Source organism: Mauremys reevesii, linkage group 2 (genome assembly GCF_016161935.1).
Source record: "Mauremys reevesii isolate NIE-2019 linkage group 2, ASM1616193v1, whole genome shotgun sequence".
Taxonomy (NCBI): Eukaryota; Metazoa; Chordata; order Testudines; family Geoemydidae; genus Mauremys; species Mauremys reevesii.
In genome coordinates, this window is record NC_052624.1 from 214,918,869 (window position 1) to 214,937,166 (window position 18,298).

The following is an 18,298-nucleotide window of genomic DNA, read 5'->3' on the forward strand; positions in this document are numbered from 1 at the left end:
ACAGTTTCAACTGTTGCTATCTGTTCTGTATCTGTCCTGTGGATAAATAGAGGATAATCTAGGATCCAACACATCTGTCACCTTGTAAGAGTACTAACAATTTCTAAAACTTTGATTAAAAAAGAATATTTGTGTGACACTGAACAAATTGTCAAAAGCAGGCACCCAAGTTGTGACTGTTAGACCTGCCCCATACATCAGTTGATTGCACAAAACAGCCCTTTTGATAAATACTATTTGCACAAAAAGTTTAAAAACTTATTGTGGAAATAGTTTTTAATGTGCAATTATCTGACTTGCATATGCAGGTATATAAGTGGTTGAGCTTATGCACATCTGAAAATTGACCTTAAATATGCTAATACAGTGGAATACTCTCCCAGGGTAGAGGACATCATTGTTCTACAAAGAATCTGAGTTGTTTTCTCTTCAAGGCCCCCCCACCCCGCCCTAATTTCCCCATCCCACATTTTTAACACTTCACCAAAATGTCATGAGATTTTCATGTCTCGATAGTAAAGATTCCCCCCTTCCCCAGTGATGGTGCTGGTGTGACATAAGGACCTTTTAAGGGAAAGGTCACTAGGTGTAACAAAGTGCTACCTATATATTCCTAGCTAGTTCACCTTTTTTTTAAATTTCCCTGCACATTTGTGTAGTTGCACATTTTTATCCCCTGTGTCTGGTATCTAAATTTACTGAACCCTCATGCTAAATTTAGTAACCCTGTTTTGTGAAAGAATTAAAACTGGCAGCAGTAAGAGGAGCCCAATATCTGAACTTTGGCAGTGAGGTGACTCTGGGTGTCTCCTTATACAAATATTTACGTTTTGAGCTTTAAAGATGAAAAATTGCAGGATTTTGTTTTGGGGAAGGGGAAGCCGGGGGAGGGGGGAGAAATGGCCTTAAATGCCATAATTCTGAAACTCTTTTTTTCCCAACCTGTATTCATGTCACTTTGGGTTTTTGCTCTCTCGTTTTCAGCCTCTACTTGGTGAGGGCACTGAATAGGATTGGCTGTGAACTGAGCAAGCTACCTTTATATCAATGTCATTGATTTCTTTGGTTCCAGGAAACACAAATCTTTTCCCTTGATCCAACTTCGGGAAGCTGTAGGGGTCTGAAGACACTTATTAGGTGGCTTCCATTTAAACTGACAGCTAGGGACTTTATTACTTGCTGTACAGGCAGCCATGCTGTGTATAGGGATTCTACTTCAGTACAACACCACTTGTAAGTGGAAGAATGATTTACTTTGCCTCAGTCATGGTCATCCTTTAGATGTTACACGACAGTGCTTGGTGCATCCAGACTGAATGAAAATAATATAGATATTAATAGGCCACTTACACTATTCAACATTGTAGTGGACAGATAGGCATTGGGTACATGGCACTAGAAATGAATTACAGCAGTAACTATTAAGCATGGTTACTTTCTTTTCTGACTATAAATGCCACTTAGTTATAGCTGGGTGCATCAAGATTAATGTCAATGCATTTTCTTGTTATAGGAGCAGCTTACTGCCAGTTCATGGACATGTTGTTCCCAGGGTGCATTAGCTTGAAGAAAGTAAAATTTCAGGCAAAGCTGGAGCACGAGTACATTCACAATTTCAAACTTCTGCAAGCATCATTTAAAAGAATGAATGTGGATAAGGTACGTTTTAAATATTTCAATAATTGTAATGTTTTACAAAACAATTTTCTATACTGGGTAGTGTACAATGGACATTGAGAACCAAAATGATAAATAACCAGACCCAGTTTTTCAAATTCTAAAGCCTGAATTGGAGATCCCAGTTCTGTATTTAGATGCTCTCACTGGCATTTTGACATCTAAAATGGGTATTTGGGTACAAAGGCAGAAAATGTGTAAACAGGAACCCTTAGTGCTCAAGGTGAAAAACTGGGCCCAAAATAGTTAGTTGTCAGTAATTAAAAAATTACCACTCATTAGGTCCCCAAGTTCACGAGAGGGCCTCATGATAAAATTCTGTCCATTGGAAGATCCTTAAAATGAATAAATACTGGGATCCTCATAAAGTGAGGGGAAAACTCAAGATCATGTGTGGTGACACCCAGAATTCCCAATAGAAGTAAACAACAAGCATTCTGTATCTATCGTTGTACTGAATACTACTTACTCAAGGTAGGATATGAGGAGTTGTACATTTTTAACTATTGGAACAACTTTCCAAATGATGGAACCATATTGCTTGGTAAGTCATTAAATCAAGATTGGATGTCTTTCTTTAAATAAACAAACTAACTAAACCACAAGATATGGGCTTGATGCTTCTATGGCCTGTTATGAAGGAGTTCTAAAAAGATGATCCTACTAGTCCCTTCTGGCCTTAAAACATATGAAACCATGCAATCTATCCAGAATTTACCTTTGAACATTACCTATGAACAAATCAAACCATGCCCTGCCTGTCTTAAATGTAGAAAACTTATAAAATATGTAATCAGCATTTTGTCCAAGCAGGTCGACTTTCCTAGTAAAATACACATTGACAAATGAAGCTTTTTTCAATGTTTGTTCTTTGTGGTGTTTAGTCTCTCACCTGTTGTGCATTATTTGTTCTGTAAAGCTAAATATGTCTTTACCTTTCCTTTCCCTGACTTTAATCAATCATGTTGACCCATCCTGTGTGTTCCCCAGGCTACTTCCCCTTGATACCATCAAGTGTATATTCTGTGTGCAGATAGGTTCCTATCACACATTTTACTCAGACTAAATTTGAAGTGGTATAAGATTAACTGTATCTCAACATGAATTTGCCCAGTTTGTGTAAGCAGTAACAACATAAACTAAACTGAATAAAAGTGAATAAATTTAAAATGTTGTCATGTTTCAGTTTTGCATGTACAAAATATCTATATTTGTAAAGGTTTAGCTTAAAAAATAGTTTTATGTCTGCTTTTAACCTCTTTATTCTGAATCTTAAACTATTTTAGAAAGCACTATATTTTGAATGAATGTTATAGCACTTTTTAATACTAATTCATTATTACCATAATGCTGTAGGTGCTTTTATTTAAAATGGATTCTTTTGGCAAAGCATTGAAAAGCCTAATAAAGTTGACAGTCATTTTTTTTATAAGGAATAAACTCATTGTTTGCCAGTGCATCATTAAAAATACAAGCACAATAGACTGAGGGGATATTGTACAAAATGTGACATGATCTGTGATGTACAGGCTAGCTCTTGGTTTTTTAAAACACTGTGTCATCGGCTTAGCCTTGTAATTTCCATTCCCCCTGAGACTCTAGGCACCCCTTTTCCAGTTGAAGAAAATGTGAATTGTTGCTAAGCAAGCCAAGGTGGCACTTCCAGCATTCCTACAGTAGTCTTTATCTGCCCACTGAAACGGGGAATGGCAATTGAATCCTGATCTTCAGAGAGCAGTGCAGAACCCTATCATTATGCTGCAGTACTGGGATTTAATCCGTTTCATTAGTCTTCACATTGGTGAAGAATTCACAAGATATTGATACAGAAGAGACTTTCTCACAGTCTCCATTATAGCTCATTAAAACTCCATGGGCAGTTCCCAAACTCTTCCATGTAAACAAACCATTCTGTATACAGCATGTGGGGAAGGTGGGGTGGGAATGATCAGGTTAGTACCTCAGTATTAGAATGAGTGTGTATTTCAAAAATATAGATGAGTTTGAACTCCATTGTGGCTTTTAAATCCATTGCTTCACTACAGAGGCAGGGTGGAGGGTGCCAGGGCATAGCAGTATTGGTTGGTGACAATCTTCTTGAACAGGACACAGGTGGGCAGAATGCTTCTGAGGATTTTGTGGGAGTGCACCAAGGAACAGCTTCTTTCCCTTTTGGAGACGTACAGTATCGTGGGCACCCCACTTTAAGAAAGATGAGGACAAATTGGAGAAAGTCCAGAGGGGAGCACCAAAAAAAAAAATTCAGAAAACATGAATGATGTAAAACAATGTAATACTTTAGAGCCTGTAAGTCCACTCAGTCCTATTTCTTATTTAGCCAATCACTCAGACAAACAAGTTTGTTTACATTTGCAGGAGATAATGATGAGGAAAGGTTGAAAGAATTGGGCGTGTTTAGAGAAGAGAGGCTGAAGGAGGACGATATAAGTCTTCAAATATGAAAAAGGTTATTATAAAGAGAATGGTGACCAATTGTATTCCTGGCCACTGGTGGTAGAACAAGAAGTAATTGAATAAGTGTCCAGCAAGGGAGATTTAGGTTAGCTATTAGGGAGAACTTTTTAACTGTAAGTATAGTTAAGAATAGGTTTTCAAGGGGCTGTGGAATCCTCATCACTGGAGGTTTTTAAGAACAGGTTAGAGAGACACCTGCCAGAGATGGTTTAAGTATACTTAATCCTGCCTCAGGACAGGGAAGCAATTAGATGATACCTTGAGGTCTCTTCCAGCCCTACACTTCTATGATTCTGTGAGCGTTTTGCAGACCCACCCAGCACTAACGGTGCTTACATAGGTTTGTCTAATGAGAACACTTGAGATTCTGTTTCCCCACCATGCGTACACAGGGAAGTGTGAAAGAGGATTTCCTGTGTTCTGACAGCTCCTTGCACACCTACTCCATGCAAGCCAGAATCTGACCCTTTGCTTTTTGAAGAAATTATTCATTTTTAGGACATACATCTAATCGCATGAAATATGTTAACTAAAATCTCCAACAGACTCCCTGTTACTCATTGTTAAAGATGACAGTAGTTTCAGACTGGCTACATGCAACCCAGTTGTCACTCAAAGCTAAAAGGAGCATATCTGAAGAAGAACAGTTGTAAAGGCTTATGTACAATGGTAGAAGTCTGCACAGGCCTAATTTTAAAGCCCATCCCAAACTTGACTAGCACATGGCCAAATCCAACTTGAGTGTCAAGTTGTTTTCAGACCTGACCCAACCAAAATCTGACACTCCTCCCCACTTTCCCAACCTGTGTCAACACTGCTGCCCTCTCATCCTTAGGGTTTGTTCTGGTGGGGGCTCCCCACGCCCTTTGCCCACAATCCATCTCCATTCACCTCCTGCTTGTGATGTCACAGCAGTGTCTACATGTACCGGTGCAGCTGGCTGCCCCACCTCATTGCACTGTACGTTCTACAGCATAATAGATGTTACAATTCCTCAGCACGCTCGCTCCATGATGCACACAGCTCAGCATAACCATGGCCAGCAGGAGCAGGGCACTTAGCAGCCTCTGCCACCTTGCCTCACCAACCCCAGGGGCAGGAGGAGATGATGAGAGACTACCCGAGTCACGCCCAAATGTGTTGGGTTGTTTTCAGACCCAAGCTGAACCTGACACTTGAAGATGGGGTACTATGGGGTTTGGGTCAGGTTGCAAGACTCCATACTATGGTATCATAGTACTGGTACTTCTACCTTTTAGAAGAACATGCACTATTGAGAGGTTAGCTTAATGTTGTTCATGGAAAAATAGTGCTAGAAAATGAGTATTTAAAGGGGCTTTATATATAACTAAGCACAAAGCTGAGAAGACCTTAACCATATCACTCTAAATCCAGAATGATGCAGGAGACACCACATTGGTAGTTATTTCTCAGATTATCTAACAATTTATGTATGTACTGGCAATGCATGTTACTGGAACCTTTTACCATTGTATTTTATAGGTGATTCCAGTGGAGAAATTGGTGAAAGGGCGCTTTCAAGACAACTTAGATTTTATCCAATGGTTTAAGAAGTTCTTTGATGCCAACTATGACGGTAAAGAGTATGATCCTGTCGTGGCTCGACAAGGCCAAGATGCTCTTCCCCCACCAGATCCCGGTGAACAGATCTTTAACTTACCAAAAAAGTCCCATCATGCAAACTCCCCCACTGCAGGTATTGTAAATCTTGGAGATTTCCATTCCCATTTTACAGATAATGGTATAGTAATGTCTTAATCTGCTGTCAATAGCTTATATAAATATGGGGTCAAATTAGAAATGGGGTTTCAATATGCAGCCACCACGCTCTTTGTGTTTTGTACTTCGCACTATTTGGGGCTCACCATCTAGATTACATAAATGGACTTTTTGTGGGCATTCATTTTGTTGGTGTGTTTTGACCTGCCACATTATTACTGAAGATTTTACGGTCTGGGAGATAAATCCCATGACTCCAGTGTACCTTTGTTGGAGACAAAGCCAATTGACTGTTTTGCTGCTGAACCTGGGTGATATAAACTACTCAAGAATATAACAAATAGTTCCCCCACATACAATTGCTAGCATAGTCCGGTTTTTTGGTATCTGGAATGTTTCCAGATCCTAAGTGCTGGCCCAAAAGCAGAAAATGGATTGATTTGTATTTTTAAATGTGCTGATCATTCAGACACAGTAATCTTCTAAGTGGACCACATGAAGTAATGTCCTATATCTTCAAAGGCATCATTGATTTTTTTTTAATTATTATTACTCAGCATGTATCTGAAATGGGAATAAGCACCAAAGATCCATTTCTCAATTGTTCCTACACTGTCCATAGAGAGTATGGGTCACAAAACAGATGCTTTTTTATCACTTTGACTAAACCAGGGAACAAGAGGGCAGCAGAAACATCTTAAAAATAACCCTAAGCATGTAGTGCAATCTTGTTGCTTTAATCTGTTTTTCATCGTTTTGGGGTGGGAGTAAGTCCTTTCCCAGCCTGCTCTCAAATAAAATCCACACGTTGTGTAGAGTCAAATACTCACCTTGTCCTGAAGTTTGCCTTCAGCATTTAAATTAACAATAACATAAAGTTCAGTTCAAAACTCTACCCCAGGCTTGGCTGCTTCTACAGTTTCTTCCTCAGTCTAAAGCCTAGATCCAAGAGATGGAACATGCTGCTCCCTACTTTCCTTTATATCCGTGTGGGGTTGAACCACCTACCTCCATGAATTAGCAACACTCACTCAATCCACTTTCCCAGCAAGGTCAACATCTGCTAGCGCAGTGGAGTGTTTCAGGAAAACACTGCCAGCCTCTTATGCCAGGTTTGTAACACGATCACATTTTGGTTTTGTACCTCCTATATTTTTAACCTTTCGTTCTGAATTTAAGTATAAGCTTAACATGGATGGCAAATCAGACCATCTGCAGAGGGTATTAGTGAGTGTTGCTAATAGCTGGAAGATTCTGAGGAAATGGAATAGCTTTCAGTATTTGAACTGGGCAAGAGAGGTGTGGGTGGTAATGCCATATCCTCAGTCTTCAGGCTGCTGCTAGTTTGAAGAAAAAAATTAAAAGCGACACTGGAGGAAAAACTGAGACACATAAGACATTTCCCCAGTTCAAGTGCTGGGTGGGACAAATAAAGGTCTTCTGACAATTTCTAGACAGGATTTGAAGACTCGGGAAGTACATTGATTTTCTTTCCATTAATTTAAATCTAGGCTGGAATTAGTGTTTATCTGTAAAGTTGTTTTGATATTTTTTTCTACCAGATTCCAAATGGAGAATTTTTGTATTCTTCAACATCAGTTGTCCATTATATCTAGAACAAGATTCTATGTTTAGTCAAAAGTGTTGGTAGTTCATTGGAGAGTGGGTTTAACCCATTTAGTAAAGTGTATTTTAGTTTCACCAATATGTCATGTCTTAACTCATTCCTTTAGACAGTGCAATTTACATAAGGTCTCTTATTGGATGAGAATACTTGCACTCACCAATAGAGTCCCAAGAGGAATATATCATGCATGTATATACTAGGGCTGTCAACCGGTTAAAAAAATTAATCATAAATAGTTTTTTAACCGCACAATTAAATTATGCGATTAATCGCACTGTTAAACAATAATAGAATATCATTTATTTAAATATTTTGGGATACTTTCTACATTTTCAAATATATTAATTTCAATTATAACACAGACTACCAAGTGTACAATGCTCATTTTATATTTATTTTTATTACAAATATTTGCACTGTAAAAAACAAAAGAAATAGAATTTTTCAATTCACCTAATACAAGTACTGTAGTGCAATCTCTTTATCATGAAAGTTGAACGTAAAAATGTAGAATTACGTACAAAAAATAATTGCATTAAAAAATAAAACATGTAAAACTTTAGAGCCTGTAAGTCCACTCAGTGCTATTTCTCGTTCAGCCAATCGCTCAGACAAACAAGTTTCTTTACATTTGCAGGAGATGATGCCACCCACTTCTTGTCTCCTGAAAGTGAGAACAGATGTTCTCATGGCATTTGTTGTTGCCGGCATCTCAAGATATTTACATGCCAAAAGCGCTAAAGATTAATGTGTCCCTTCATGCTTCAACCACCATTCCAGATGACATGCGTCCATGCTGATGATGGGTTCTGCTCAATAACAATCCAAAGCAGTGCAGACCGACATATTTGCATTTTCATCATTTGAGTCAGATGCCACCAGCAGAAGGTTGATTTTCTGGTTCAGGTTCTGTAGTTTCCCCATCAGAGTGTTGCTCTTTTAAGACTTCTGAAAGCTTGCTCCACACCTTGTCCCTCTCAGATTTTGGAGGGCACTTCAGATTCTTACAACTTGGCTCGAGTGCTATAGCTATCTTTTAGAAATCTCACATTGGTACCTTCTTTGCGTTTTGTCAAATCTGCAGCGAAAGTGTTCTTAAAATGAACAACGTGCTGGGTCATCATTCGAGACTGCTATAACATGAAATATATGGCAGAATGCAGGTAAAAGAGCCGGAGACATACAATTCTCCTTCAAGGTGTTCAGTCACAAATTTAACTAACGCATTATCTTTTTAACAAGCGTCATCAGCATGGAAGCATGTCCTCTGGAATGGTGGCCGAAGCATGAAGGGGTATATGAATGTTTAGCATATCTGGCATGTAAATACCTTGCAGCAATGCCGGCAACAAAAGTGCATGTAAACGCCTGTTCTCACTTTCTGGTGACATTGTAAATAAGAAGTGGGCAGCAAGTGGCTGAACAAGAAGCAGGATGGAGTGGACTTTAGGCTCTGAAGTTTTACATAGTTTTGTTTTTGAATGAAGTTATGTAACAAAAAAATCGACATTTGTAAGTGGCACTTTCACAACAAAGAGATTGCACTACAGTACTTGTATAAGGTGAATTGAAAAATACTATTTCTTTTGTTTTTATACAGTGCAAATACTTGTAATCAAAAATAAATATAAAGTGAGCACTGTACACTTTGTATTCTGTGTTGTAATTGAAATCAATATATTTGAAAATGTAGAAAGCATCCAAAATATTTAAATAAATGACATTCTATTGTTTAACAGTGTGATTAATCATGATTAATTTTTTTAATCGCTTGACAGCCCTAATATTTAGCCACCAATAAATTTATATAGATATAGATAGATTGAAATATTATCTATATCTACCTAGTTGGCAGAGACACTAATATTGATTTGCTCCACAAAATGTTATTTTGTGTTTTAATCAGACACTTATAATGTAAATCTTTTAATTATTATTCCTAACTAGTTAATGCTTTTCCTAACATTTTGTTCTGTTTTTTCAGAAGTACAAAAAGATTTAGCTGGGAATCTCCCACTAACAAAATTAAACTGCTAAATCCCTAAAGGCTGCTTTGAAAGTTTACCCCTAAAAGGTAGTTGTAACAAGCTAGAATTATTTTCAGTCTGCCTTAATCTGATGCCAAACCCTCAGAGCCAGATGGAGTTTGGCATCTGTTTACCATTTCTGTAAATAGATGTTTATCCATATCTGTGCAAATGCTGCATTTGCTCCCCAACTTGTATTTAGCAACCTAAGTTTGTTTTGTTTGTAAAAATTAAGAGTAAGGAGAAATATTAACTTTGTTTAAAAAATGAGTGTTCCAAGGAGCTTTCTCTGACATCTTCAAAGAGCAGTCACTCTTAAAAGTCAGGGCAGGTCAAGGATAATGCAGCTTGGAAATTGTAGCATAAATAGTTCCCTGGGACTAATCTTCTATGCCACCCTCATGTTGCCTTCATTCCTTGGTAAGGCAGAGCCAATTTGTAAAAAGAACTGATATATAGTATGATCTATGTATGGAATTTGATAATTGTACCTTTCAGACTACATGAAGTGGCAGTTCTCTGGAATAAGGAGCCCCACTTCATCACATACTATTCCACTGTACAAGGGAAAAAACATACCTGTTTTCATAAGGATTGGTACCAACAGTATATACTCCATTACAGGCTTGCCGCCAGCACCACAGGTTCCTCATATATGGTGCCATCTGCCAGCTCAATATTGCTCAGGTCCTTTAAATATTCTCTTATACCCTGTTTTTCCTTATGATGTAGCAAACAGTCAACAGATGTAGGCTCAAAGTTGTTGTGAGGGATTAAAATACAACTTTTTTTTGTTGTTTGTGCCAATTTTAATTCTGCCTGTATAAAATAGTCTGATCAGGTTGTTGGGATTTCAGCTCAGAAAGCTTATGAAAGCATTCCCAAATGTAAATCACACCTCAGTAGGCCACCATATTTTTGGGGTGGGGAGCATCAAAAATTTGTGGACAAAAGACAAACTTAGTATGTAAATAATTTTATTAGGTTAAAATTCCAGAAGATTCTTCAGTCTGAAGGATGTTTTGCCTTTTGCTTTGAAGTATCCTGTGAGAATCGGATGGCTAAAGCAGTGCCTGGAAAATACTGGAGAATCACATGATGGCTAAAAATAAGCACATCTATGACAGGGAAAATAACCAGGGCAGAATTAACTGTTTGTCCACGAATGTTTACAGAGAATAAAACAGCCATCTGAGGCCTTTTGTGCAAGGAGAACTGGTGTTTTTTATAATGCTGTATGGAAAGAGAAATATGTGAGATCTGTTTGCATGGGTTATAGCATCATACAATGCGAGGTGTGCTGTAAATTAATTTCTGGATAAAATATTTTTTCTTTTTTTATTCTTAGTGTAATAAAACTTAAATGTAGGTGTTAGTGATATGCTGACAAGCATGGAGACTTGAGTTAGCAGGTATTACTCAAAGAATTAATTTCTGCCATCTTTTCTCTCTCCTCTTTCCTTCCTCACCAAACCCTGTTGCCACCCTTCCTGTAGGTCAGACACAACTATACAATCACATCTGTTTTCATTTCAATATGTAGTTTTTTAACCCTTTCTCATGTTGTATTGTTGTAGAAGATGTAGAACGCTTTGGGGGCATAGTCTGTAGAGGTGATGCATATGCTGAGAGGGCATATTCAAAAGTGTGTGGGTTTCTTTTTTTTTTTTTACTTTAAAAACAATTGGAAACTGAAGTGGTCCTTTCACAGAATCGGTACAGCACTGACAGTGCAGGCTTTCCTGTTCCACTTTGATACGTAGGAACTAGCTGTGAGAGTGAGAAGGTAGTTCAGTTTCCATGCGTATTAAAAGTAATGGCCTCTCTACTAGAGGGCCAGCAAGCTTGTTCCAAGGTGACATGGACTACTGTTCTAGAAACTGGGCTGAAAACCTAGAAAAATATGGCACTATCAAGATGCTATAAATTATAAACTGTGCATTTAACATTAGTCTTTCTCTTACTCTTTTTTCTAATCTCCAGTATGTCAATGTAGTTCTAATTGAGAAAATTTGTTAATAAACTGTCTTTCCCTCTAGGCGTTTTTTTTCAGACCTCCCTTTATTGATGCACATTGCTAAATTCTGAGTATATAAACAAACAGAAAACCCCACAGATATCGGTTTACAAGACATAATGACCAATTTAAAATGGCTCCTTCTGCTGCTACAAAGTGGTTGAACCCATTTTACCTAAGCCATCGGGTGGTAATTAAGGCCAGGTGAAAATTTTCCATCAAAACTGTTTTCTGGTGGAAAATTGGATTTTCAGTTAAACAATTTTTTCATGACATTCAAAAATATCAGGTTTTCCTTGAAAAATCTAAACCAGAAAAGCTTATGGTTTATGAAAGAATTTTTGGTTTTAGGATCAAAAGTCAAAATTTTCCACAGGGCAATAATCCATTTTCCAGCTAGCTCTAGTGGTAATATCTTTCTAAATGGCTTTCCCAATCATTTTCAAATTGTGGTCTACAGAGCCTCTTCCATCACAAGGAGGAAGTATGTATAATTGAACTCCATCAGTCACACCCTATCCCAGAAATCTTTAACTGTGCATATACTAGATTACAAGTAGAGATTCCAGTATGTAGTCCTGTTAGGTTGCTGGAGTCTGTTTACAAAGACTTTCTTTGTCAGCTTTATGGCAAACACAGTCAGTGTGGGTTTATTAAATTCAGAGGGCAGACTCAAACTGCAAAGAGGCCAAGGGCAGTGAGCGCTGAAGGCAAGGAGAAGAGATTTGTTACTAATGTAAAGTCCTACACCCATGGAGAGGAAATAAATAGCACAGCTAGTGTCAAGCAGCTGAATCTATTGCATTAAAGCAATTTTATTTCTGCTGGTCTCTATAATAGTGTCCTACTATTTAATGTAACGGAGTCATCCAGCCTCCACATGGAATGGAAGGTGTGGATAAGGAATGGGAGAAAAAGTTCTCTGAAGCCTCCCTGTCTTAAGTTCTGACCAATGTGGAAGTTTGAGAACCACATCTATATCCCATTACTGATCTGACTTTCACATGATCCAGAGGAGAAAAGATCCTTAGTCTCTGCTAAGTTACTGGAGTGTACAACCATGGTAGTTCAGCATATTACTTACCGGTATGTTGTTAAGATTTACTACTTTGAACTGTAACATTTGTTTTAGACCAACTGCCTCCATTCATGCCTTCTATTTTGAATGATCAGTTAAAGGTTTTACTGGAAACAATATTTTTTTCCCAACAAATCCCTCCATGATGCCTTGTAATTTACATTCCTGATGGATTCAACTGCTTCAACAACAGCAAAAAAAACTGCCTGAAGTGGCAAGCAGAGCATATGTGCTCTTTGATTAATATCTAATGAAAGGAGTTGAAACTGCATTGCAAAAAATATATGGGGCTTAATGTTTATTATGTTAGGTTCTAATTATACACATGCTGAAGTGGTTAATTATATATAGCTCTAGGCCTTTTACATAGTGTTCTATAATATAGAACAGAAGTGAGTTATTCAGAGACATGGCCAACATTCAAGAGTGAAATACCGAGCCTCATTTATGATACACTCTTATGCAGAGTGGTCACACTTTGCCCAGCTAAAGCTGCTTTGGCAGCTTGCTGCGAGCCTAGGAGCATACCTAATTTGTCTGATATTAAGCAAATTGTGGCCACCCTTCTTTAATGCTAAGGTGGAAATCAGACTATCAATCCACATAGATAGTGCTCCAATTTGATCAAAGGCTGCACTTTGGCCAACCTGATATAAAGGCTTCCAGATCTGACAATAGCAGTGTGCACTAAAATTCTGCTCTGTAACTTTCCCATGCAGACACTGTGGAAGTGAATGATTCTTGCCTACAGCACCCACATGGGAGAGATACAGCACAACATTTTGATGCATACTGCTATTCATACCCTTTTAGACCAGACTGTGAGGCAGTGTAGACGGACATTGAGTTACGCAAGCTCATTTCCTTTAGGTATGGGGCAGACTTAAGAAACAAAATTTAAGTTTTTAGCAATAGCTAAGAAGTTTGGTCTGAGGATGTCAGTGGGTGGAAAAGGGGCCCTAAACAATGCAGTAGGGTTACAGTTCTTCTGAAGACCGAGGATTAGATTTTTATCTTGGGTCACAAATGAAATGTGTTAAGTCTCTGATCCCATTCAGCGGGGAGGGTGTCATCCCCCTCACCCCCCGCAAACCCGCCACACAATTGAGCAGGCTCCTGCATGTCCACTGAGCTGTGAGGGGAAGCATGCATGACCACTAATTCCCTTGTCTTTAAAACAAATGTGTGGGAAAGAGGGATTCTCTCAGTAATGATTTAGTTCATAGGGAAGATGTTAATTCAAATGACCTTTTCTAAAGCTTAATCTTCCTGAAAGATTGTTTCTTCTCAGGAGCATGTCACCAGTGTAATTTCTTATTTTAGCCCCCCTTTTTAGTGAATTTGACAGAAGAAATACTGCAGTTAATGTGAGTGAGTCCCACATTCCACTCAAGCGATGACCATGAATGATGAAGCAGAGTATAATGTTTTGGTGTGTCCCTTCTCACTGCATTCAGGCCGTTGTCACATGAGAAGAACTTCATACCATTTTCCACAAATATTAAACAAGTTACTAATTACTGACATAGCTTCAGAGATAATTTGCCCTTGAGGCAGTAAATAGTTGGGGTATTTTGTCTGTAGAACTACAAATAAATCCCAGAAGTCATATTTAGACAGAATCCTGGACCCATTAATTTGAATACATCTACTCAGAGTATTAAGTGACCTGACATTCTGATCCCACATTTTTGTAATCAGCAATGAAAAGTTTGGGATTGTAGCAGTTTATACAAAATTTAAACATTTTAAATCTGGACATAAAAACTCCTGTTTAGCAAAAAGGAAAGAAAATAGAAGCTGTAGTGGGAAATTCTTTGGCATAATGAGACTGATAGTAATTATGTTTTTAGGGCATCATTAATACACTGCTTGAGAATTGTAATGTTTTTAAAATCTGCTCTATCCAATTTATATTACATTGTCAAGATAAAAATAATTGCTGTCTTTATAAACAGTATATTAAATGATCTTACACCGGTGGTGGTTGTATGGCCAGGTACAAACTAAAATGAACTGAGTGTTAATTCAGGCAGCTGCAATGCTGCTAACAAGCTCAGTGACGTGGTACATTTAAAATTGAGCTGTGAGCTAACATAAAATCATAACAAACTGTCAGTTTTGAACATCTAAAGTTAACCCTGTATGACTGGGAGTTGAAACTGCCTGTTAGCATCCCATCTGTTGATAATGAAATGCCTCATATGCCAGTGATGATTGAAAGGAACTGTTACATGACATGATATGTAAGGGAGTCATTTAATTGTTTTCATTAATCTTTCTTTTGAAAATACAGTTGAAACTGTCATGGACTTCTGCCTAGACAGGAATGTATAATAGATATTGCTATTTATTTCCATAGCACTAGCAAAGTGCCTGGTACTTTTGCAGGTAACAAGATATCCCTGCTACCCAAACGAATAAATGTATAGTTAAAATGGACAACATGCTGACATAGAGCAGGCTGGAGATCAGAGGCAATAAAAACTACATTAATGAACAAAGACATACACAGAGCATGTGTCTTGTTAAGCTGTTTGGGGCAGGGACTGTCCTCTTTGCTGCATATCTCTCCAGAGAATATGTAGTACAGTGTGGGCCTGATATCTGATTGGTGCCCTTGGATTCCATAATATACAAATAAATAATAATTAAATCACATTGGCTGGAGTAAGTGCACAGACAAAAATTAATAATGAAAGTAAAATACTCTTTCTCAATAAAGAAATAAGAAGGAAGTCTGCTGCTATTCAGCTCTGAGGAGATATCCTATTTTCTGTGTACTGCATCGTTAAATGTAAGGACTTTGCCAGTCTGCTGGGAGAATGAAGGGAGGTGGGGAGAGTGTTGAGGGCAGCTCAAGATGGAGGATGTGAGTGACTGCTCAGTACCATGGGATTCTGGCTTGGAATCCTCATGCTAAAATAAGTCATCTAGACTGGAAGAACATGTTGGCTATTTGTGTATGGAAAATATAGCACCTCTCCACACAGAATTAATGGAGCTATTCCAGATTTACAAAATGGTGTAAATAAGTGCAGTATTTGCACTCCTAGTGTTCAGTTGTGCAGCTATTAAGTCTATCAAGGTTTCCCATTGTGAGTCCCAAATTACAGGTACTTAACTGATTAAAAATGGTCTGGGCTGAAATATTGCATTTAATCATGGTTCTGGATTGGAGCGGTTACACTTTTTTATAAAATTACGGTTCTGTTGGAAATTCATTTCCTCCCAGGGGCTTTCCCTGAGGCCAAACCAAAAGAGTAAACGTGGAGGTAAAACTTACTTTAATGCAAAAGATTTTCAGTTAGCAGAGGATGCCCAGCAAATTCTATTCAAATTTCATTTTCAGCTGTCTCTAGCTCATGCCATCTGGAGCACTCAGATTATTTAGCTTTTTTTAAACTACATTACGGATTATGGATATCAGAACATCCTGTTCATTTAGGGCCTGAACCTGAGCAGTAAGGCGCATACCTAACTCCAGCTGACGTTAGTGGGGCTGAAGTGCTTAGTGTCACTCAGCATAAGGAATTAAAAAAGCCATAGACTTAATATTTTAAAGCATAGTCCTTTAATAACTCTTATGCTTGTGAAAGATGCTATATGAGCAGTGTTATCAAATGATCTCTAACCACAGGCAGGAGACAGTCTGAGCTTTCCCAGAACACCCCACTATGGTGCCTCAAATTGCAATTGAAAGAGAACATCTAGAGGTGAGAGAGTAGGTAGATGACTGTGCCTGTTCAGTCCGTGCTCTCTGCACATATTCAGTACATGCGATCTTATGATTAGAAGTTTTATGAGGCGGACTCAGGCTGTATAACATCAGATGTTAACTTCTGGTCATATCACCATGTTCTCTGTCCAGTGATTGACATGTTTCACATCCCATACCTAGGGACCTACCAATTCACGGCCATGAAAAATATGTCATGGACTGTGAAATATGGTCCCCCGCCTCCGGTGAAATCTGGTCTTTTGCGAGCCCTTACCCTACTATACAAATTTCACAGGGGAGACCAGTGTTTCCCAAATTGGGAGTCCTGACCCAAAAGGGAATTGCAGAGCCGATCACAAGGTTATTTTAGAGGGGTCGTGTTATTCCTGTTCTTACTTCTGTGCTGCCTTCAGAGCTGGGTAGCTGGAGAGTGGCAGCTGCTGACTGAGGGCCCAGCTCTGCAGGCAGCAGTGCAGAGGTAAGGGTGGCAATACTATACCATGCCATCCTTACTTCTGCGCTGTTGCTGGCGGCAGCTCTGCCTTCAGAGCTGGGCTCCTAGCCAGCAGCCGCCACTCTCCAGCCGCCCAGCTCTGAAGGCAGCAGCACCGCCAGAAGCAGCAGCACAGAAGTAAGAGTAACAGTGCCGCAACCACTGCTATAATAACCTTGCAGAAATGCCCCCCACCCTCCCTCTTTTTTTTTAAAGCCAGGACCCCTACAATTACAACACCATGACATTTAAGATTTAAATAGCTGAAATCATGAAATTTATTATTTTAAAAATCCTATGACTATGAAATTGACCAAAATGGACCATGAATTTGATACGTCCCTAGCCAGACCCTATTACTAATTCCTAAAGTTATACCACCATTTTTTAAGTTGGTATTCTAATGGTATTAGTTTTTGCCATTGTAGGTTGCAGTTGGAGATAATAAGCCTCGATCCTTGGTCTTGATATGCATAAAAAGCCATATTCAATTATTTTCTGGTAACGATCTAATTGTGTGTGTGTGTGTGTGTGTGTGCACGCGCGTGTGTGTGTGTGTTGTTTTTTCAATGGGTGGCTTCTTCCGTTCATTGTGTTCTGGTCTAGAATGTTGTAACCCGAGACATTACTGGACAAAGTGTGTCCATATTGCACTGTCTTGTCACTTCTACTGTGTCCTGTTCATCTGTAAATGCAATTCAGAAATGCCCTCTTGGGTTAAACAGACATGAACTTACTGCTTCCTATACATCTGACCATGTATCCACCTAATTTCTACACTAGCGCGCATATTAATTATTCTGTACATTGTACCCTACTATAGAAGTGAAAAAGTGACTAGTTTCTGGAACTCCTTCTTTCCAAGCTATTCAAATCTTTTCAAAACCTTTGTTCACTTTAACCTGTGACTCTAATCACACTCGCCTTGCCTGTCTTCTTCACATGCTGCATTTCTGTCCTCTGATTGACTAGTCTGCAAAGATACGCACTGGACTTGTTTTTGCAACTTAGAAACTTCAGCTTTCTTTTCTGTTACTTTTTCTCTTTATGTTTTTAAGTTTTATGAGTCACTGTACCAAGTTTGATGAAGCAGTGTTTGTTAATAAGGGGGTCAGCTTCCCTGCAAAGGGTCTAATATCTTTCCAGGGAAAATGAAGAGGATTTTTCCCCCCTTGCCTAATCCTTTCCATAAGAAATATGCTGAGTACGTGCATTTGAAGACAGACACAAAGGTAGAGCTCCAGGTTCCATGAAGACTGCCTTTACTAGCAGTTTTTCAGTAGTCTGGTCAATCTGAGCCAGTTGTATGCACTGTGGCTAGTCCCACCTGGCTATGTTGCCTGTAATCCCACTCAGAATGGCGTGACAGGAAGAATGAGATTGCACCTAGTTAAAGTCTGCTTACGGTGGTATTCTACCCTCTAGTTGGGAATGTCTCCCAAG

At 38.7% G+C, this 18,298-nt stretch overlaps 1 protein-coding gene across 6 annotated transcripts in view; it reads left to right on the top strand.

Moving 5' to 3' along the window:
• The window catches only part of MAPRE2 (microtubule associated protein RP/EB family member 2), a 148,941-nt gene that overhangs the window by 109,464 nt on the left and 21,179 nt on the right, over positions 1-18,298 (top strand). For all 6 annotated transcript variants that reach the window (XM_039527376.1, XM_039527377.1, XM_039527373.1 and 3 more), the window contains 2 exons: positions 1,514-1,659; positions 5,656-5,869. In XM_039527376.1, the coding sequence (XP_039383310.1) occupies positions 1,514-1,659; positions 5,656-5,869 (360 nt within the window). The remainder of the gene's footprint in view (positions 1-1,513; positions 1,660-5,655; positions 5,870-18,298) is intronic.